General features: G+C 45.3%; 1 protein-coding gene across 2 annotated transcripts in view; it reads right to left on the bottom strand.

The window, feature by feature from the left end:
• Positions 1 to 22,116, bottom strand: part of NEURL1 (neuralized E3 ubiquitin protein ligase 1) — a 142,847-nt gene extending 120,731 nt beyond the window's left edge. Inside the window, exon 1 of one of the 2 annotated variants that reach the window (XM_036385801.2) lies at positions 21,895 to 22,116. In XM_036385801.2, coding sequence (XP_036241694.1) covers positions 21,895 to 21,979 — 85 coding nt within the window. In that variant the 5' untranslated portion in view covers positions 21,980 to 22,116. The remainder of the gene's footprint in view (positions 1 to 21,894) is intronic. The other variant, XM_036385803.2, reaches the window with a different exon arrangement.
• Positions 22,117 to 24,077: the final 1,961 nt, after the last annotated feature.

Genomic DNA, 24,077 nt, shown 5'->3' with positions numbered 1-24,077 from the left:
AACTTAATTCCAATTAACTCAGCAGCCCATTCCAATTAATTCCACCCAAAACAAAACAATTCCAAGCTTTTAATGCCATAAGGTATGCCTGGGGAGGTCTAGGAAGGCACAGCAATGAACCTGCCATTTCCCACCTGCTCAGAACGAAGCCCTGTCATTGAGCACTTGATGCTCAGCCGGGTTTATCACCTATCTCCAGCTTCTCTTAGTCATTAGATAAAAAACACAGTAACCATTACTGCTGTCCAGGGCTGCAGAGGTCTCTTAACACCAGTAAATGCTATTAACATAGTAAAGGAGAAACAGATTTCCTGGGCTGTCATCTCCCTGACTGCTTGAGAGGCAATCCCCACATTAAAGATGGGAAGGAGCTGAAATGCATCAAGCACAGATGTTCAGGACATAGAAACAGGGTATTTTAACCAAACTCAGAACAGACCCAAAGGTGTGTGTTTGCTGGTCCCTTTGCATGGGCCCAAATGTTCCCCAATGGCATCTGCACACCTGACAAATAGCAGAAAGGAACCTTCTGTGCTGGTGTATTTTTCTCTTCAAGATATATAAAATCACTATATTAGTCATGCTAGAGCTGAACTGTCACAGCTCTTATTATTATTTACCAAAACGTTTATCAGCCAGATTTGCACTATTAAATTCCTGTATCATAAAATTACTCTGATATCCAGAAAGTGCAGTATTATTGAAGTGCTGTTCCTCCCCAGCTTGTCTTTCCTTCTCTCTTTTACAAGGTTCTTTCTGTGCTGGCTGCCCTGCAGGAAACCACAGGAGTCAAGTTCTGTGCAGGGATCTCACCCTGCAGGCTTGGGGGGCTGCTGGCTCTCACAACACAGCTCTCCTGAACCAGCCCCCACCTATTTAAACCAACTTATTTTTTGAATCTAAATAATTCAAAGCAGAACATAAGGGTTTTTTAAAAATGCTTAATTTTTTTCAGCAGCCATTTTGTTTCCTACAATAGCCAACCCACACTAGTCCCTTGAGCTGGCTCAATGAAGAAAGCACTCCTGTTTGCTTTGCAGAATACTAATATGGTCTTGGGAAGCAAGTTCCAAGACTGAAGCTCACAGAGGCAGCACAATCAGGCCTCTGCTGAGAAATTATGAAGAGGCAAAGTACTGTCTTGCAAGATTCCCACTGCTCCACAAACCCAGCATCTTGTCTGGCCTCTGTGCAAGACAGGAGAGAGGTTCCAGTGGTGGAGAAACATGGATGGAAGCCCGACAACATGGCTGCCTTGCTGGCTCCTCCTGCTGAATCCCTGATGCACTGATATATTCTTCACTCACAAAAATGTGAAGATCTGGGAATCCAGCCTTCAGGAACCTGCAAGGGACTGCCCTGCAAATCAGGGCTGTCATCTCCAGGAGGAACCCGCTTGCACAGAGGGCAGAAGAGGTCTCAGCAGGAGGAGAATCTTCCCTAAATACTTCAAAAGCTCATCAAATTAAGGCAACAAGCTGGTCAAATGACAACCCACACCCTGAGTTCAGACACGCCTTCAGTCTTCAGTACAACCCCCCCAAAGGAGTTTAACTTTCAGCAAAGCCACATGAGACGCTCCTTCCTTGGCTTCCCTCCCTGGCCAGACCATCCCGCCCCATCCCTCGCCTCAGGACACGTGCGTGGCACAGCAAGTCCATTCAGGGACGCAAATGAAAACTAACTTCTCAAAATAAGATATGGGGGGGGAAAAGGAATTGTTTTTTTCAGTGAAAAAGATTTTCTTGAGTGGCTACCAGTTGTAAAATGGGGGCCCACAGCAAACCCAACACTGACTGCCTCCAACCTCTTTTAAATTCACACTGAGTCACTAATTTGGGTCTAAATGACAGCAGCAGGAACTGGGAACTGTTGGTTCTTTCGTGCAGCTTGTTTCTGGTTAGAACTATACTATAAAAACAACTCTAAGTCTCTCCTTCCTTAATCCCTACATAGAGGCATTTTGAGGTGCAGAGAGGTGAAATGCCTTGGTATCTGCATGGGAGAACTCAGAACATCAAGTACAGGGATTTATCTCCACTAAGCCCTGCTGTGACTAGTAGACCATGCTGTCTCACATTACCAAGCAGATTTCTGCAGTGTGCAGACTCTGTTCTCCTGAAGAGATTGCTGCAAAGGAGATAATGAGGACACAAAGTGCCTCATGCTCTTTGGGAGTGCCCCACCACCATGCACATGTCCAAATCTACAGAAGCAAACAGAGAGGTGGTTCCTGTCCCCCTGCACTTCACCTGACTACAGTGACCCTGGCTCCCTCAGGAAACTGGATAAAAGCAGTAAGAAAACTGCCCAGGACACCACTTCACTGGCAGTAGAGGAACAACCACCAGCCAAAGATTACTTAATTTAATATTTGTTTACAGCTGCAGGGGATTTCCTGAGGTTAGATGCTGGTTAATCAAACCATGGAGCACCATTCAGCACCTTCCCCAGAAAGTTTAAAAGCCATCTTCAAAGAAAATATAGGGACCAAAGCAATACTGCAAATTATGCTTCCAACACTATTTCCCATGCTTCTCTTTTTTTCTTCCTTTCTGGCACATCACCACCCACATGAAAGCCAAAAAGAGACTGTAGTACCTGGTTACACAAGGGGAGCCCATCACAGTAGCAATTCAAAAACTTCTTCCATAATCCAGCAAAAATTTTCAATCCAGAAGTCCCATTATAGATTGACTGACACATCTACCCATCCCCACAGCCGTCCATCCACTGCTGCAGCAGCATCATTGAGTGCAATGAGAACTTTGCTGTTGCCTGTCCCTGGTGCATTAGCTGGAGTTATTACACCCAGCTGCACAGCATAAAGCTACAGGAAACAATTTCATTAGGGTCCCATTAGGCTTAGACTGGGCTGGTCTTTTCACACGCAAGGGCACAAGAGGGAATAGCTTTGGGCAATAATTTGAATGCATTGCTAAAACCATTATCTAAACTACAGATTCATATTTACAGGCACAGGCTTCCACCCATCCCACGGCAGCCCACATGGGCACTTTGGGATCTGATATTTAAAGCATTTGGTGCTGGCAGCAATGCTCCTCCAGGAGCTTTAGGCACCACAGGGACACGAGAGTCATTCAGACAAGTCCACTACTTTCCAAATAACCCCTGGAAGCTGCCACTAGGCTGGGGAAGGGCTCAAAGAAAGAACATGTCCTGAGAAACCAGCCTTGTTTTGTTTGGTGCTTTGCAATTTGCAACTGCCCATGACACTACTGGTGTACCCTGACTCAACAAGAAATGTTTAAGTCACAGGTTGTTTATTGTGCTGATTCAGAGTAACCCAGTATGTGAGACGGCACAAGTTTAATGATCCAAGCTCAAGAGATATTTATGTTTTTAAAATTATGGTTCAGTGTGTCTATTTAGCTAAATAGAAAGCCCTGTGTCATCATAAAGCTGTGATGATATTCTGGAAATATGGTCTCACTGGAGGAACACATAGTAATTTTATACCCAGCTATTGAAGAAGATGAGGCCAAGCCCTGAGTGACAGACACTTTGATGAAACAACACATGAATTAAACATAATTGTACTAGAAAAACAGTAAAACAGAACTAATCATTGAGGGCCCTGTGTTGTACCACGAGCAGTGACATTTGCATTGGCACAGGGCATTCCCATCCACAGAGCTCCAAATCCTCCATGAATATCAGTAATTAAATAGTCTGACATGCAGCCAGAAGCAGACAGGTTTTGCCACTTCCAGTTTTGCAGAGAGTGAGGTTGAGATCCCACCATGACCCACGGGACCCCTGGCTACCTGCAGGGCCCTGTGTGCTCCCTCCTGTCAGGGCAGGGAGAGGGGCTTCACCTCCTCTTTGCTCCTTGGGATGGCCACCATGCCCTTCCCTTTATTAGGCTATTCCCAGTGGAAAGGATACTGCATGCTCCAACTAGATTCCTCCCAAAATTCAAACTTAGGACCTTCAGTCATAGCCTTACTAGGGAAGACTCAATGTATTTTCTCTCATAAAATGAAGATGTAATTCTACATCGCCTGCTATGAACATGTCTCTACATGCAATGTTGTCCGTACCCACATTTAATCTAATAAAGAGAACAAAACTGGGTTCAGAAAACCAGCTTTCTTCTAGGTTTCTATGAAAGCTGGATCTCCAAACCCTTCTTTATGTCAACAGCAGATAACTGTTTCACAGACTTCATCCAGCAGGGTTGGTAACTAACTTAAAAAACAGCAGATGGAAGCATTAAATATTTATTGGACTGGAGTGCATTGATTTCAGAAATTAACACTTTGCAAATGACTTCTCTGTGAACAGTAATTAAACAGTCACAGTCCAGCCCAGGTTCTGAGTAAACTGCAACTCTTCTTGCAAAACATATGTATACATAAAAATACTAGCACTTGTCTACTGATTTCCATCTGCACACACCAAATTGCTCTGTGATTATGAATTAAAATTAATTAAAACTTTGGAATGATTTTCCACATAAAGTTGGAGCAGTGGGAGCCCTTGTGCTGGGCACTCAGGCATCATGCCAGTTAAGCTTGCAGGGAGCAGGAGTAGCTGATGCATTGCTTTAAAATACCAAGGACTTCATGACCTCGTGATCCCAGGGCTAGTAATGATGGGACTGAGTTTATGATAACAGTGGGATTGAACTTCAGGGGGAAACCATGAGAAAAGTGAAACTGATACTGCCAGGGCCCTTGCAGGCTCCACATGTGATTCAGGAGTACAATTGTAAATAGCAGGAAGCTGCTGTTTGCTTTTGAGCTTGCCCATCCATGTGGGAATAGATTTGCTCAAGAGATATTGCAGTTTTATTCCTTCAAGAGGAGTATTAATCTCCCACTTGTGCTATTGCATGAGCAATAATGAGACTCACGGAGTCTTTAATAGACTCTTTTTAAAATAAAACATATTTTAACTCAGCTTGAAAAGTAGCTTCTTTTGCCAGAACTACAGGTCTTCCTTTCAAACACTGTCCAGTAGCCTTTCCAGGACTATTTTCCTATTCACTTCACACTCAGGATGTTAGAAAGGTATCATGTTCTGTTCATTAAGGCAATAGCTGAAGCTTCATTAAAGGTAATTGGGGATGGTACATTACTGAATTGGAAGCACTGGGTACCATTCAGCAACCTTCCCTTCTTCAGCACAGACTGCTATGCACTGCATTTTGCTACCAAAGCTGGATTTATTCCAGGCTCTGACTCCATCACTGCTTTTTCACTTTCTCTCTTCCCCCAAAACATATGTACTTAAAAACCCACCAGAAATGAACAAACCCACCCACACAGGGATGGCGGGTGTGTGAGGCAGACTCTGAGCTCTCCTTGTGTCTGTGCTGAGGGAATGGCAGCAGGTCCCCACAGACTGCACTCAGCAATAAGGAGCTTATTTTCATTTTATAGGCAGCACTGGGCTTTGCTGTGGTGCTCAAGAGGCCACAGAGGGGCTGTTTTCCCCCAGCAGCTGGGGTTGGATGCTGACCCCCTGTGCTGTGTGCTCCCACTGCAGCTGCACCTGGGGAACGTGGAGCTGCCTCCAGAGCAGCACCAGCACCCTCAGCACAAACCCCAGCTGAGGCACAGGACAGAGGAGCAGAAATCAGAGGGCTCTGGCTTAGCCCAGCCAGGTGAGGACAATGCTGCACACTGGCAGAGTGCAGAAGAGGGGTCCTGGGTGCAGGTGAGGGGGGCAGCCTGCACAGATGCAGGGCTGGCAAGGCTATGCTCTTTTTACTGAGTGCACACATGCACACAGGCTTCTTTTGTTTGCTTTGTCCCCTTGTGTCCCATTCCAAGGTGCAAATTGGGTTCATGTCCCCAGGAAATCCTAGGAGTTTGTGGGTGAGTTTGCAGAAGGAGATGAAGAGAAGGCAGCTGCCAGGAGACTTTAATGAGAGCTACTTCTACACTCATGGTACAATTAAGAGCCACATAATGAAACAAAGGCTGGTTTGTTTGTTTTTTACTGAGCTCTATTTATATTTAACTTTAACTATCTTCATTCATTTTCTCTGAATCAAACCTCCACTGCTGAAATCTTGTGCATCAGAGTTAATAAAGGACAGCTATAATCTGATTTACTGTATCATTCCAAACACGAATGTACTCACAGGAGAGGCTGATAGTTTACAGCAGCAATGTTTAAGCAGAAGAATTGACAGCAAATTGAACATAACTTCTCAGCTGCCTTGCAGAAGGCTGAAGTAACTCCATAGAGTTCGTCTGAGGCATTTTTAACATGTTATTGTAACACTAAGAGGTTAACTAAGGCTCATGTCAAAGCTAGGTTTATGCTTCACGAACTGGAAACTGGTGAAAAGCAGGTGCCTTATCTGATAGATTTCATCTGGCTGTTAGGGATGCCTGAGTTTCCAGATGTCAGAGAATGGAAAACCAGAGAAACTGCATGTGAACCAACTCAAAGATTGCAAGATCCTTGAGCTTTTTATCTTCCATAATGCAGAAAAGGAAAAAAAAAAACACCAACTAAATAAATCAAGAGAGTTTATGGTTTACTCCAAGCAGAGGATTAAAACAAAACTCAGCATTATTGTTCCCTGGATTTTTTCCCCTTCCTTAAAACAGAGAAGCCACTGATTCCACCATAGCCAGAAATGTGAAATGGAGGTTTTCTTCTTAGAGGAAGAAATTTTGTCTCTTTTTCCATATTTAAGCTTTTAAACAAAGAGAGCTTCATTCTAGAGGAGCAGCTGTGTAATTAAGACAATTTCAGAATGAACAGTGTGATTCAAGAGCCAAATACTATCTTAATTATATGCATTAATATTCTGCTAAGAAAAATGCTTATCAAATGAAAAAAAAATAATGTTATTGCACAAGAAAGGCCACTAAAACTATAAAAATAACAGAGAAGGGTGACAGTCCAAGACAGGGCAGGTCATGGCATGCTGTGAAAGCAGCTCCCAGCTGCAGAGGAAGCGCCCAGCAAGCAACAGAGAACACCCCTATCTGAGCAAGCAGAGAGTGGGCTAAAGTCAGCTGTCCTCAGAGGTGAATACTGAATAAGGGACTTCTGTGTCAAAGGGGGAGCTTTGAAAAGCCAAAGGGTTCTTGGTTGTGGTCTCTTCTAATTTTTTGTGAAGAAAATCGGAAAGGAGCATTTTCACAGAAACAGGCAGCAGAGCAAGAGCCAGAGATCAGGACAGGCAGGTTAGAGAGAAGTCTCTTGGCTGGATTGGGCAGTGGGATGCCATCCTGCTGTGGGGACACACTTCAGCCCCCATCTATAGACACCCCCCACTGCCAGGAGATGGGCAAGGAGCTCCTCTGGGCCCTGTGGCTGCCTGGGGAGCCTGGCTGGCAGACACAAGGCAGCAGGGCACAGGGGACAGGAGCAGTGCAGGTGAGGGGCTGGGAGCAATGTCTGTCACTGCCCCAGTGGGACTGAGCATCCCTCCTCAGAGCCACAGTGTGATCCCACACTGCTCCCCCACCCCTAATCAAGGCTGCCTGGCAAAACATCAGCATCCACCGACCGAGAGAAAAGATGGGATTTCCTTTAGGGTTAGTTCCACAACTAGGTGTGGAACTCCTGATTCCCACTATGGAGAACAGAAACAAACAAACAAAACAGAACAAAAGTCTCAGAAAAGCCAGAATTGCCTTGCTTGTATTGAAACACTAATTTGAGGAAGTTTGCAACTGCACAATGGCAAGAGCCCTCCAGCCTCAGGTGTGCAAGGTGAGACTGGGGGATTTCTGGCTCACAGCCTCCCCGTGGGGCTCTGCACTCACGTCAGCCCAGGAAGAGAGCCAGGCTCCATGTGTGAATAGGAGATCTCCAAGGAAAACCTTTGGACAATACAGAGGTGGAGAGGTGTTTCAGACTTTGCCTCTTGCAGCTTCTCACACATGGGGCTCACAGCCCCAGTGCCATCCCCTGGGGAGATGGAAGGGCACCCATCTCACAAACAAACCTGGGATTGTTACTCAGCTACACAGAGGGCCAAGGTCTCGTTAATTAGCATTGACATTTACAACTGAGACCACGAGACATGAGTGATACGAAGATGGATACATTCCAAGAGGATTAGGGAGCAAAAAAAGGCTTGAAGGATGGTTGTTCTGCTTATTCTTGAGTTTTCCTTGTAAAAAGAGACTATTGATATTTGAATTCCTTTTTCTATTAGAAAGGGGGAAATTGCAGTAGGTCTTCTGCCACGTGTCTAAATTGCAAAGTGCTACACACCACTGAAATGAAAAGAGGCTGCTTGGAGTGGCCAGTCTCCAGTGAAAGGATTTGTGGGTGGACCTGAAGGTTACAGATCAGGAGGGGTTTTGCTGAAAGGGTGTAGCTTAGCTTTGGTTCAGAGGGTTTCCAAAAAAACACTGCAAAAGTCTACCAGTTGTCTGCCTCTACTAACACAGGGTCAAGCTCATGATAAAATAAACCATCTGCTCTTTCAGACTTTCATCCCAAACCAGAATAAACCTGCTTTGATGCTCTTGTGGACTTGGCTCCTTCCACTGTCTTTCATGTGCTCCAGTTGACATCATCAGGCATTCACATTCCTTGGATGAGTTCCTCAGGCACCGACCAGTGGGATTCTGCCTCAATTCATGAGTCTTTTCTATATGGCAATGCCAACAGCAGAAACAGCTGCCCTGGTTTTGAGCACTAATTAGCCCCCATTTCTCACTTTCATCTCTACTCTGTTGCTGATCCCTGGGAAAGGGTCTTTGGAATTCAACAGAGAAAGCCAAATTTAGTTCTGGAGAGGTAATCCACTGGCAATGAGAGTGGAACAGGGCAAGAGCACCAGAAGGGGAGCAGATGCTGTACTTAATCCCAGCCCAGAGGCAGATCCTTCACCACCACCTCAACCTCCACATTCTTTCCAGGGTGAACATGGGAGAGTCACACTCACATTGAGCTCTGGGGTCTCCTTTCCTCTCCCCTTCCCAACCTGTAGATTCAAAACTCACCAAGACTCGAATGTGCCATTAGAGGGAAGAAGTGTTAACATCTGCAATCTGCATCTGCTGGAGAGGCATGAGGACACTTCATGTATGTCTGTGTCAACCAGGCAGGGCAGGAACAACCACCTCCTTTTATTTAAAACCTTAATTTCAAGGTTTTTATTTAAACCAAGTCAGAAAAGCTCACCACCACTGGTGTGGTTTTCCAAACCACAACATACAAACGCTCACAAGCGCTACGAGCCCCAGGACAGCTTTCCCCTCTCCTATTGCCATCCTGCTAATTGTGATGTCTGGGGCTATAAAAAGGCACAGCACAAGAGCATGCCTCTCCTTCTGATCTACTTCCATGTTTATAAGCATGGCTTATCTAATGACACTTAGGAAGTGTTACCAAGGAGACTATTTGCATCCTGCACCATGTTGCTAAAGCAACACTGCTAAATTAGATGCAGCGCTCTTAGCCTTCACCTACTGTATTTGCATTGCTATTAAAATGAAACAGTCACAGGCTTATACTATATTTGGGTCATTCACTCATCCAAACACCTGAAAATAGTCCAATGACAGCAGCAATGGAGTTTCCCCTAAAAATCTAACACATCTAGATCTCCATCTCTTACGTGCATTTCAAGCTTGCCCCTCAATGTGACCTGCAGTCAGAACAAGCCATCTTTTATGCTGCAACCTTCCTCCACAGGACACGTTTTCCCTATGTGTTTGGCTTTTATTTGAATGCATCAGGAGATTTTAACTGTCATAAATAATTACAGCATCTTAGCATTTGATGGAGCACAGCAGAAGGCAATTTGTAAGTAGCATTAATTTTTGAGGCACAAGATGGCTCAGAGGCACTGGAAATGCGACAACTTGCCTGGAGTTTATGGATCAGCTGTTCGTGCTCACCCTGAGTCTTGGTTCAGCTGTAAAGAGTCACCATTCAAGGGCTTCAAGATGGCCCATGGAAAGATTAAACAGCTAAACAATAATTACTTGTTTTGCCCGAAATAAAACAGTAAATACTCATATGGAGATGATAATAAAATAGAAATAATTTTAAACTCTAAATGACTGGCTATAAACAAAAACAAAGGCCAGGGGCTATTTTAGGTGATGTTGCAGAATAAATTAAATATAGAAGCTCAAAAGTCTACTGGTAGGAGGGAGAGTGAGCAACCAAGAGGTGGGGTGGCAATGGTTTCCAAGGCAATTAACAGCTTCTCTAGAGTTTGGACATTTGTCAATATGATAAAAAACATAAAATTCAAATAGCATCCCTGCACACACAGACACATTGATGTAGAAATATGGACAGCTGTCCGGAACTTTACAGGAAATATTTCAATTGTGTGACAATGTATTATATTTATTGTAAATATACAATAAATATAATTTTACTGTGTTGTTCATGATACCAAGCAATGTCACAAGAAAAGTCACTGGGCCCTCTGACATCCAGTATTCTGATGCAAATCTAGAGCAATGTATTACCCCCACAGGTTTCTGTTCTGATGGTCTGAGCTGTACATTTTAGTCAACAACATGTAACAATGAAATACCATCCCACCAACATCCAGATGGAGGTCTCCATCACTATTTAATATGCTTATTCCAAAAATAACTCTTGCTTTTAACACTTTCAAATTTAAAAGATAAACTCAGGCAAGAACACAAATACTTGGCATCTGTCACTGAATTCAATCAGCTCCCTGAATCAGAGCAAAAGCACCCTGTTCCAGCTCTCCTGCACTGTGTAATAAGGTTTGGGTGCCTCTTATTAATAAATCCTTCCTTTAGCCCAGAAGCACTACTGAAAAGCACACCTGGGAGTATTTTACTATATATAAAATCTCTGTTCCAACAGCAAATTAGATCTGCCTACAGAATCTAATCATGAGAAGGTAAGTCCTTCCGGCTGAACAGGCTCCAGCACAAGTAAGACCATGTCCAGAGAGATTTCACCTGCCAGGGCTGGTAATTGCCTATGCCTCAGAATTTAAGATGGAATACCAGAATCTGGACTGGTAAAGAATTTCCTAGCAGGAAATTCTTTATCAGGCTCCAGGTCATCCTATTTCAGGATGAGGGGATGACACAAGCTCTTTCCTCCCTGCAAGAGCTGTGGTGAGGTTCAGTTCCTCAAGTTCTATCATTGCTTTAGCTCCTCCATGAGAAGGTGTGATGAAGGCACAGAAGAAGACTTCTGCAATTGGCCATGGCTGTAGAACACGTGTGTGCCCACCACCAAGCTCCCCTGAGGTGGCTGGACAAGGCCAGCACAGTGCTGGTGGAGAGTTTCCTCCAAGCCACATGGTGGGGAGGACACCCTGCAGCAGGTGAGCTGTGCTGGGGTCTCAACAAACACTCAAACGATTCCTAACTCCTCTCATAGAGAAAAAAAAAGGATGGTTCAAGTTTCATGGAGCTCCAGATCTACAACAGCCACACTCCCTCACGCCTCCTCCTATGGACACACAGCAAAACTCCATGACAGTTCTGAAAGTGATCTTCAGTCCTCTCTGGGAAAGGGTTGTTTGTGTCCACACACAGAGGCTGCAGAAGGTCCTTTTCAGCTGCCTCTGCTCCAGGGGAGCTTTCCCAGCACCCAGCACTCAACAGTGGCTTCAGGTACCCCACGTGAAACAGGCCAGGGGAATCTCCAAACAAGGGTCAGAAATGAGGATTTGCATTACCAGCAAGGCACAGAGAGGGGAGAAAGGAACCTCCCTGTCTACCAGCTCCTCCTTCTCCCACGAGAAATAAGATCAAATGGAAAAAAAGCTTTTCTCTGTGCTAGCTGTGCCTCTCTAAAATTTTCTAAGGACTTTCTGTTGGTTTTGGATCAGGTCCTAGACCCATGTGGACAGAACTTAGTGTGTCTGGATTATTTATTAGCAAAAGAGTTCCCTCTGCAATCAAGCGTGTAGAACACCTTATTAAAGCATGCTCTGCTCTGAATCTGACCTGATGGAGCTGGCATGAAGAAGTTCTCAGCACCCCCTCAGAAACGCTGCCGGACTGCGAATTGTCATTACTTCCCTCATGTCAGTTCCTCCATGGCCTTATCTAAACTATGTCATAAATCTTCTGGGTTTTCTCTGAACTCTCCTCCTCCTAGTGACATTCTGTACTTCTGAATAATGTTGTCTCCATATGAATTACAAGGGACACAGTAATAATGCTCCAGCAGGAGCAAGGGAAGCAGTGGGAAAACAGCTAAAAGCTACACTGAACTGTTTTCTTACTTGTAATCTTCTGTCATACACTGAGCTGGAAGATTAGATAACGAGACTATTTATAGCAGCATTGCTGGATGTGTATCACAAAACCTTTATTGTAAGACCACGACAAGTATAAAATTTTAATTTTGCCTGCTACTTCCCTGGGTCCCAGCTTCGTTTGCAGCAAAGCATTTTTCTTTTGCAGTGGGATTATTAATAATGGATGTAGCATTAACATTTCCAAATTGGGAGTTCACCCTCAGTCAGTGCTCCCACCCATCACTCTGTAATTTCTCCTCCTGGGCTTCATGTTGGACTGCAACAGGAGGCTGACAGTGTCTGCTCAGCCACCAAACACATTCTGCGTGGGCAAGAGCAGCCAGAGCTCCCTGCATTCACTGCTACAGGTCCCACCTGCACAGCTTCTCTCCTTGAAACCTGCAGCTACTTTTTAACCTCTCTGCTGAGCCCTCCAGTACACAACCTGTAAGGCCTGAGAGCAACTATCCAGAGGAAATGCACAGAACACCAGATGATCTCCACCCAGCAGATGGTAAGAGCTTTCTTCCACAACTAATGTAAGGCAGATTTCAAGCAGAGGAGCAAAGCTCTCAGCTGTCAGTACTCATCTCTTAGCATCTCAACTCTAAACCTTGTAAAAAAAATATTCATGCTTTTAATTAGGGAGAACTTTTTGCACCTTTATTTTATCTCATGCTTGTTAAGGATGTGATTGTTGAGGGGTCATACCATTAAAACAAGAACACTAAATCATATACAGAAACAGGAGTAGGAATGTAGAAATCCAGTACTAACATCAGAGGTAACCTAGGTCCTTCATTATGTTTCTGCTGCCTTTTTAATAAAGAAAGTAAATTTCAACTACTTCTCCCCTTTCTGTATTTGATGAATATAATCAATTAGTGAGGAACATTTTGTCTTTTCCATTTTCTATCACATCTATTGAAGTGACTCACTCACTCACGTAAGAAACAGATTCTGTCTGCACCATTTACAGTTATTTGTGTCCTGTCTTCTACAGTGACTCAGTATTTCTATGAGAAACCATCTCTTCTATTCCTGCCTAGTAAATACTTGTTAAGTATAAAAAATAGGCATTCATCACAGACAAAAATGATCTTACAAGATAGATATTTAGAAACACAATGGCACCATTTACCCAAATCAAAGAAATCATGAGTAATACCAATACAATTAATGCTATGTTAAAGAGATACCACCTAAGGAGGAGATTTGAACTAAGCTTTTGATGAAAATATGGAACCTGGATGGTAAATTAGCTCTGTTTCTAGATCTGTTTGCCTTATCTGTCCTTTGTCTCCTCAGAAAGCAGGCTCCCTCTTTGCTAACCCACTGGTAGTTACTGACAGTGGCACCAGTTAGTTACACAGCACCCCAGTCACTGCTTTGATGAATAAATCTTCCCAAGCATTGGTGCTAGATATAGGACGTGTGGTGGTCATATCATAAAAATCATGAGATTAAGTCAATAGTGAATCTGAGCCTACACTCATGCAGGAACATCTGGAAAGTGTCAGTGTTACCAGTGTGAAACTCAAATACTAAATACAAAGGAAGAATAGAGGAGGGAGACTCCACAAGTAATGTCTGTACTTTAGAATAAATTTTTACTAAAATGTTGTTATTGTTTTTTTAACAAAAATTTTACATCAAGTGGGTTTCTTGAAACTAAAAAACCTGCCATGGAATTTTATCTCTGACGCTGGCAAAGAACTATTTATATTTACTTTTCAAAATTTTGCATAAAGCAGCCCTACAGTTTAACCTGACAGTTTTCTGAGAGCTGAGATTCCTTCCCTGTGCTTCAGCAAAAAGTTGAAATGAGGTGGACTAATGGAGGATTGTATAAACATAATGCCACCATGGCATCCTCTGCCCTATAATTTCAAAACAAAATCCTATTTTAATCCTGTACTTGAAAGGCCAAATAACCAATAGTGTAAACATGAACTAGCATCTTCTAACAACACACTTTCACCATCTCGAGCTCCCCATGAACAAATGGAGATGAAAACCTATCCCCACCTCAATTTTAACCACAATTTTGCAGCAACCCAGATCTTAGTATGGGTAAGTATCCAAGTGTCTGCTCTCCTCTCCTTGCTCAGCTTAGCAATGCCCTGGTTAGCCAGGCCAAAAGGCAGCCTAAGCTCATGGATATGTCACACTTACAAAAGTTTTAACCACAGTTAGACCCTAACTTTCAGTGAAAATTCAGTTCTCATCCCTAGAGGAGAGTACCAATACCATACTTTGGTATATAATACCAATACTTATATAATATATAATATATATTATATAATATATATTATATATTATATATTATATATTATATATTATATAATATATAATATATAATATAATATCAATACTTTGGTATTTGTGGCACAAAAGCGAGCACCTGCATGGTGCTGTGATTAAAGTGAGAAACTACTTTGGGATTTGGCAGTTTGCAGCACAGCACTGAGCACCTGCACACTGCTGTGATTAAGGTTAATCTTAGATCAACCACTTCTAGATGAAGACAATCCTGAAACACAAGTATTGTGGAGCCCACTCCTTGACACAGCTCAGAACTGGATTACTCAGATGTCCTAAACTTTCAAGGCAGACCAAGTCAGAGCACATGTGGATCCCCAGCTTGAAATAAGTAGCCCCTGTGAAGGTACACACTGTAAGTAAAACAACATGTACTTGCCACAGGCAACAATTTCAGTGCTGCAGAAGTAGCTGGTTCCTGCAATTATCCTAGCAGCAGTAGGTAAGAACAGCTGCCAAACCGGAAATCTTCCACACTGCTGTATGAGAAATCTTCCCAGATATGGGAATAGCCACAAAACCTGCTATTTCAACAGTCTAGGAAACAAAATGAAGCAGGGGCTACTTAGGCTTCTGTCATTAGGAGGTCATTGTAAGCAGAGAGAACCTGCTTTCTCTTACTCAAAAAGAGCCTGCAAATGGAAAAGTAACTGTGTTTGTCAAAGTCACAGTTTGCAGGAGACATAGTCACATCCAAGAAAGCTTGTACAGGGACCTGGTTACAATCTCTTCTGCCTCCCAAATAAAGCCTGGATGTTCTGTGTATGGCTTTGACACTGACATGGCAATGAACCACCCTGTAAACAGCCAGGCAGGGATGCTCCAGAGCCGGCTCTATGCCTCCATCTACCACTGCAATGTCTGAACAACCCAGCTGCACCTTTCACAGAAGTTTTAAGTTCTCATTCTAGCACTGTCCTTATCAGCTAAACACAGGTAGCCTTAGGAAGATACCCTCAGGAAGTCAAAAGATGAAGGGCAAATGGTCTCTGTCTGTTGCAAACATCAAAGGATTCCTCTTTCGTGACTTCTTCCACTCTCACTTAAAAGTGGACTCATTTTAGCATCCATAGCACCCACCAATAATTAACTCTACTGAGCAACTACCCACTATAGATGGCCAAATCATCTTTTGTTCATTTTAAGTCCTCCTAATTCTTGTACTGGAAGGGACAGTGAACAGTGGAGCTCTGCCCCTTCTTTACTTGCAAGTCACTTCCATTCTAGTTGTCCCCTTTTCCAGAGACAAGAGTCCTAGTTTATTCAATCATTCCTTATATGAAATTAATCCAGACTTATGACCATCCTTGTTGCCCACCTCTGAGTCTTTTCCAGTTCTTCTGAATCTTTCCCGAGATTTTGGAAGGAGAAGAACCAGAACTACACATAATATACACATTTACACAACAATCTATTAATGGCCTCTATTTTCCTCTGTTTGGCTTCCCTTATAATTTCTAGTATTTAATTTGCTTTATTTAATTACTGAGCCTGGCACTAATATTTTTAGCTCAATCATCCAACTGATGTTTTGGTTCCTACTGTGTTGCAGTGTGATGCCATTTCCTGTTTCACCTATGCCAACCCCCCCAGGTGTGCCAACCTCTCCTTTCCCCTCCCCCTTTTTCCCTCCTGCTGAGAGCTGTCCATCAATCTTAACATTCCAGCAGGGTCATGGTGTGGTTGGCAGAAGTGCAAAAGATGCCCCTCAGGTCTGGGCTCATTGGCCTGTCCAAGTGTCTTTATCCTGGTTGGTCCTCACCTGTGCCTTCCCCTCCCCCTGTCCCCGGGCTTAAAAGGAGACGGGACCACGCGGTCAGATTCTGTGGGGAGCTGTTACCAGATTCAGAGGTCTCTCATCCTGGAATAAAACTCTGGATTAAGGCTCTACGATAGAATCCTCTCCTTTCTCTCTTCGCCGTCGCCTGAACCTTTTCCACCAGAGGTAAACTGAGTTCCTACTCTGCCTGGATTTGTTCCGAGTGCCCAGCTGCAGCACCCAGCCGGCCAAAGGTATCTCTGGGGTGAAACACCACAGCTGCCGCCTTTGGTCCAGCAGCAAGGGTCAGACAAGGCCAGGCACGTCCCACCTGGAAATATTGGGATTAATATTCCACACTACTGGTTTTCAAAAGTAGACTTTCTTGCATTTGAGAAATATAGAGAATCAGCCATGGGCAAGAAACCAACCACATGATTTCATGGGAAATTTGTGAAAAGCTGCAGCAGTACCTGCTTCACCAACAGGCTTCATCACCTTATGAAACAGACAATAGGAAAGGAAAAGTAAGATCAATAAATGGCTGTGTTTGGAACACTGAGCAATTTAAGGCAGTTTAAATTCAATAAATCAAAGTTCAGTACCTTGGGAAAAAATCTAGTGCTTGGGTGAAGGTCATACAAACCTCACAACCACTGGCAGGAAAAACTTTATACCCACAACCCAGACAGGTCAGAGGGAGACAAGCATACCCCGGACAGAGCAAAAGCAGAAGGGCAGGAAGCAGGAGGCATCATTCAAAGCCTTGAATGATGAAACTTCTGACCCTGTAAGGCTGGAAGAAAATAACATAGTACTTCGAAGAAGAACCAATTATGACAGCAATGGGAGCTGGGGTTATCTCACAGTATCACTCTTGGTATCCCCACAATGCACTGCCTGTGATGCCTAAAAATGCTTGTGATGCACCCCAGCTTCTAAGCCTATGACCATCAGTTGCTGATAACCTTTTACTCCCCCCTTAGTTCTACCTAATGAGTGCACAAAATGGAGCTGGCAGCACAGTCTTTCAACAATATACAATTATTGAAATGCCTACACCAGCCAGATTACTATCTTCTATGTGTGTTTCAGAAGCTCATAAAGCACCAGGGAAATGGGGAAAAAGTCTGACATGTCTGTGTGGCAGTGGGATATAATGTTTGGAGCAGCAACTGCAGAAATGCAGGACTGTGTAATCCTGACTGGTGCCCTCCATGGGTGAGGGAAAGCAGGAAAGCCTCTGCCTTCTGGGTCAAGTGCTGCACAGCAGGCTGCCAGAGAGGTGGTAACTCTTCAGCAAACCACTGCTGACCCCCACTGCAGGTGTCCCAGCAAAAGAAAGGACTAAGAACTGCTCTGTTGAGGTGTCAGGCTGCTTCATACTCTGAAGGTATAAACCCCAAATCATCCTACAGACATCCCCCAGACCCATGAGTAAAAGCTGTCTGGATGAATGAGCAATAAGTACAGGCAGCCATAGGAGCACCCAGCACAACATGACTAAGATCTTGATGGGAGCCTCCTCCGGATGCCACTGGAATACAAATAAAAAAGAAGAGCCCATGAGTAATCAGCACTACTGAAAAGAGGATCCCTGGCAGCTGGGGCTGTTTCTGTAACACTGTGCATGCATTCTTTTGCAAAAATATCATAGGTGCATTCACCTATGAGAAAATCAACAGGAAGAAATCCTGCTTGCTGCCACTCACTCTTCAAGGCAAGAGGGGCTCAGGAAAGAGTACCAAACCTGAGTAGGAGGCTGGAGGAGAGGATTTAAGAGAGCAGACAGTAATAGTTCTTAGCTTTTACAATGTAATATTGATCTGCTGTCTACAGCAATGGCTAAGCCTTCTTGAAGCTGAGGACACAAGACAAGGGAGGATAAAAGCTACATGTCCATGAAGCACAGGAGATGTCATACAAGTCTTGTGCCTCACTTCTGACCCAAGGACTAGAAAAACTTCATTTCTAGCATCCTGGCCCAGCACATCTGCGAGCTACACCACAGCCCAAACAGGGCACACAGCCCACACCTCACAGGAGGAAGAGTTAAACACTTCCAGCAAGGTTGAGCAGTACCTAAGGAAGGAATGCAAAAGCCAGAGACTGGGAAGATGTAACTCTAGGCAAGGAGGGGAACTTAATGAGCTACACCAGGATTAGAAAAAATAGTTAATAGAGGAGATAGAATAGACTGTCTTGGAAGAATCTTAGGGGAGGGAGAGGGGTTGAACTGAGGATCCATCTCTTGAGAAATCATAGAAGTTTCCTTGGTTGGAACAGTTCAATGCAGCCTGCCCTGACACAACTAAATAAACAGTACACAGAGCCACTGATCTTTTTCATCTCAGAATTCAGCAGATTAGATACAGCTGGAGTTTTCCCACTTGGTTCCCCTCCAAACAGCCATATACACCTTGTTTGATACTTATCACAAGCCATATTTCAGAGAGGGTGGACAGCAAAAATTTCCTGGAGTTTATCGGGCTGGATCCTTAAGGAGATTGTTACCAGATAATCATAATCTTTTGCACAGCATTAGGAAAGTACACAAAGGATCGCCTTCTGTCACCCCTGACAAACTACATCTGGGTTATGGGAAGGGAAATACTCACAGGAATTCTGAAAATAATCTCACCTCAACCTCCCCATCATGATATCACCAAGTGAAAACCTCCTTCCCATCACAGGGAAAGGACTTCAAGGCTAACAGCCATATCAGGACCGTGGCATCAGATCACCTGCAGTCCTGGAGGAGTTCAGCTTTCACTGTCTCCAAAACGGCCAAAGCCTGTAGGCACAACTGTGGCACCAAAGTCTGGATTCATAATGCAGATATGACATACTGCTCTGGAACAGGTAATTCCAAAGTGCTCAAGTCTAGTGGTTCCTAGTGAACAGTTATGTGAAGTGCTTTTATAAACAGCTGGACATAATAGATTTTAAAGTATTACCTTGCTCAAAAGCAACTTGAAAATCATCAGCCTGGGGTTCCAGCTTTGCTCTTGCAGGTACCTTCATAAGGACCTGCCTATTTCAGTTACCTGGTTTTAAAGCTGCAGCTGAAGTCTGAGAATCAAGTTGTGTGCTTTCCTCCTTTTGCAGGACCATCTAAAGCAAAGCAAATATTCTGCCAGCCGTGTCAGCCTTCGTGAGATTTCTGTCTTATGCCTTCAACACCAAAAGTATCACATGGTCTTCAGAAGATTTATGTAACTAAAGGTGACCATTTTTAGCAGGACTAAGAGAAAGACATAAAATTTTCCAGCACAAGTGGGCGACAGCTCTGCCATGTGCAGAGATGTTACTTCTTACTTAGGTGAGATGAACTTGTAAGGTACAGGGACTGAATTCAAAGTCTGCAGACCACCTGAGGAAACAATGCAATCACAGCTGCTTCTCAAGCAAGAATGAGCCCTAATCACCCTGGCACCAGGTCAGGAAGAGGCTGTCCCAGAGTAAGAAAATATTACATGGTGGCCAACTTATAAAAGTTCTGTCTCCCTAACACTAAGCCAGACACTGAAGGAAGAACAACTGGGGACCTTCAACTAAAATATACTTTACAAAATGTTAAATGGCAGATATGTAACAAAACTGTGTGACATTCATACTTTCACTGCTATGCCTTGAGTCCATTTTACAGAAACCTGTCAAATGCAATCAGACTTGTTTATTCTGCATTTAAATAGGACCTGAGGCAGTCTGGTTTCAAAAAAGACAGAAAAGGCACATATTGTCCCTGGCAGTTGCTTAGTTTTTACAACAAAGGCAATGCCTTGTTCACTCTTTATTCCAAATAAAAATTATTTCAATGCTCTGTTGCATTAGAATCTTGAGAATATTTCTGCTTGCTGCCTCAGCACAGGTAGAAAAAAAAAATTAAAATGTAAATTAAAGGAAGAAATATAGAAACAAATTGCCATTAACACACAACTCACTGCTCCCATCCCCCCACCCCCCAAAATCAGGTGATTCACACAGAGCATCCTCCAAATCTCACGTAAGCCACTGTTAATGGATTAAGTGGCAGTGTCCCTTCTGGCTTCAGTTTATAAATTCTTATCTGCTTAAGGTTGCTCCAGAAAGACTTCCAGCGTACAGCATGATTCTTAAAGAGACAAATCCTCCCTGGCAGTTTACAATTGCTTACCAACAACGACAGCATTGCGCGTGCCTTCATGTTTGCACTGATAGAGGATGATGGTTCACTGTTTAGGATTCTGCATCCCCCTCCTTTCCAGTGTGATTTGAAGCACCACCATTGCTTGGCCAGAGTTTCTCACTGACTTTGTCTGTGACAGAGCAATGAGCATTCCTAACATCTCCTTGCAAGGCCACTGAAACAGCCATGATAAAACCACCCTCAGTTCACACAACTGCTCCAAATCACCCAAGTACAGACAAAGGGGGCAGAGAGATTCAGCAGAAGAATAATACAAGTATCAGAAAATCCTTCCCTATAACAACCAGTTGCCCAGCTCATCATTAACCATTTCCACTCCTCTAGACCATGACAAAGAAGTATCCAAAAGCCCAGCAAAAAAAGAGGGTGAACAGCAGCATCCCTATTTTCCATGCTGGTGGCTGTGAATTCTGCAACACATAGAGGAAGCTGCAACAAGTTATAATCTGAAATGGCTGTTAGAGCAGCACCTTCCCTCATTCCCTGCTTACAGAGAGATGTGTGACCTCCTCTACCCCCATCAGCAAGTGCCTTTGGCTGTGAAAATGACCTTAGAGAAGAGATAGCCAGGTAGTGCTGAACACACACGGTGTGTGTGTACTGCTGCCCGAGCAGACTGCATTCATGAACGATGGGCTATTTTCTGCTACCACCCTCCCAACTCAAAGCAAAAGGGGGTAAAAAAGAGCAGAGACAGAGGAGACCTTTGGCAGGCTCTCCTGTCCACATTACAGAAGTCACCCCCATCCCATTTGGTGCCAACAGGTCCCCAGGAGTTCGGAAAAGGGATGGCATCCTTATGAGGAAGAGAATAGCCACATCAGCGAGACAAGGAACCCCAAATACTCCCTGCCTTCCTCCAAACAGGACTGACAGTCCCATGCACACACACACACATTCATGGAGCCCTCAGAAGAGACACCAAGCAAAGCCTTCATTCACCAATAAGCACTCGGGGACTCAGTGTTCTTACTCCCCCAAATTTTTGTCCTTTGCTTTCCTAGGGTACCTTTGCCTGGGAAGAGCCGTGCACCCATCAGCCGCCCATGGGGCAGCGCCGGGGAAGAAGTGACAGTGCTGCAAGCAGGGCAGGGGGTCACACCGCGAGAGGCTCGGGGTGCCAGGCACGGAGCCATCCTACCCCGGGGAGCACAGCCTGCCCCCAGGTGTCCGGGATGCCCGCCCGGCGTGGGGTGCTCAGGGTGCTCTGTGTACCGGGGATCTAATCCCACTCTGGGCTCCCTGCGGTACCCGGGATTTGTGTCTTGCCCATCCGATCCCGGGGTGCCCAGAGAGCCCAACCCGCTCCGGGCTGCTTCAGGTGCCGGGGATACCGCGGGTGCCCGTCTGGAGAGGGACGCTCGGGGTGCGGGGATGCCGGGGGCGCTCGGGGAGCCGGGGGTGCCGAGCGAGCCGTACCTTTGAGGCGGTGGTGGCGGGCGCGGTGCAGGCGGCCCTGGCCGCCGCGGGGCAGCGCGGGGATGCTGGAGAAGCGGCTCCCCATGGCGGCATCCGAGCCGGGCCGGGCGGCACCGCGCGATGTCTCTGTCCTCGGGGCTGTGGCGGCTCGGAGGCGCCGAGAGCCGCGGTGCCACTCGCCGGGCCCCCCGCCCCGCTCGGCTCGGCTCCGTTCGACTCGGCTCGGCTCCGCTCGGCTCCGCTCGGTTCAGCTCAGCGGGGCGGGGCGGCGGCACCGCGGCCCCCCCGCCGCGCCCGTCGCCATGGAGACACAGCTGTTCCGCCGGGAGCCGCCCCGCCCCGCCCAGATGTGCCACCGCTGGCGCGACAGGTGAGGGGGGACACGCGGAGCCCCCGCCGACCCCCGCCCCCAGCACAAGGACGCCCAGGACCACAAACCCCGAGGGGCAGACGCAGGGTCAGGGACATTGTTCCCTTCCATTGCCAAGCCGGGACTTCCCTCGCACCTGCTGGCCCTAAACCCGCTTCCCCATCCTCCTTCCAGAGAAGAAATTTGGGCCAAGCCCGGAGTCCAGGCTCTTCAAAGAAGCTGCATCATGCGTGGACACTCACCCAGGCAGACCAGTGATGGGATGCAGCTGTCCTAAAGCAATTAGGATTCTCATGGATACAAACATGTCAGACCCACACTCGGGAAGGCAAAGATGGGCAAGCAGCTCCTTACACAGTCCTAGGGCACGTGGACAAGTAGGCAGCTAGTCAGAGGGGCAAGTAGGTCTCATTTGTGAACATGAACACTATATTTCCAGCTAGCTCATTACAGTGAGCCTAAAAAGAAACAAATGACCCTGAGATGAGATCAGTTGATTAGGATGCTAACACCAAGGTTGTGGGTTCAATCCCTGTATGGGCCATTCACTTAAGAATAGGACTTGGTGACCTTTGTGGGTCCCTTTCAACCCAGAATATTCTGTGATTTGTGGCACAAGACTGGAATGGCCTTTAGAGGGGCAATTCCACCTCCTCATCTACAATACCTTCCATCCTGTTGAACCTAATTGTCTGCAACCAACAAAAGAAAAAAAAAAAAACAAACCTGTTCTTTCTCCATTTCTTTTCTCTAATCTCTCTCTCTGTCTGTCCTTAAATTGCAAGAGATCTTGGGCAAGGACTGTCACTTTTCTGGGAAGTTTCATGTTTAATGTGGCAGAAAGAGGTGTCAATGTAAAGCAAATTATAATGGAAAGAGGCATCTTTCCATTGTATAAAAGAGATCTTGAAAAAGGAAAGGCACCAGTTTTGGACTGGAGACATAGGGAACATCCATGTAATAGCACAGGAAAGATTTCTGTGCAGTCATCCATTAAATGACAGGCACTCACACATGTGAGTGCAGGCTGCTAACTGTGCCTTGTGTGATAGCTCACCACGTGGGGAACCTGCTCCCAGAAGGACCACGTGCTTGCTGGGAAATTCTACCAGGATTCTACCAAATCCACCCTGAGCTTTAGACACCAGGCACCAATTTAACCTTGGTGCCATAGTGGGAGTATTAAACTGTGCCCCACATGGCTGGTGGGGTTTGTGCTCAACCACCTCTCCTTTCAACCTGCATAACCAAAGTAAAGCACAGTTCCACCAGTGAAAGGAGGAAGCCTTACAGGCCTGCTTTAGCAACATGTTCAGCTACCATGAGGGATGGGCTTTGCTTTGCCTGGCACAGCAGCCTGCAGCTGACACCTGGGGACAAATGCAAAACAGCACCAGGGGTTGGTGTGATTGTACCTTGGTTCACTTTATCAAAGAGCCTTTGAATTTGTTCCTTTTATTGGTTGGAGAAGGAGTGAGAAGGAGGGGCTGCTTGCTGTCCTTGCCAACTTATGTCAGCTCTTCCTGCAAAAAATGTTGAGCAGGGTGAGAAATATGCTCTGTGATCACAGGGGCCCTTGATAGACAAAACAGGATCACACTGATTCTGGGTTTTTGCCTTTTCCCTGTGCTCTAGCAACAGGGAGCATTGAAACAGCTTGCTAAAACTGCAGGGCTTTCACACCAGCAAGTCAGGACTTTCCTTGTGTGTTAGTGTTATCAATTGAATTGGCTAATTAGAGACATGCAATTCCTTGGTACCAGCCCTGCCAGGTAGTGGGACCTGGTGCAGAGCATGCTGTGGGACAGGGCAG

This window comes from Molothrus ater, chromosome 8 (genome assembly GCF_012460135.2).
Source record: "Molothrus ater isolate BHLD 08-10-18 breed brown headed cowbird chromosome 8, BPBGC_Mater_1.1, whole genome shotgun sequence".
Classification (NCBI taxonomy): domain Eukaryota; kingdom Metazoa; phylum Chordata; class Aves; order Passeriformes; family Icteridae; genus Molothrus; species Molothrus ater.
The sequence above is the reverse complement of the archived record's forward strand: the minus strand, read 5'-3'. Positions and strand labels throughout refer to the sequence as shown.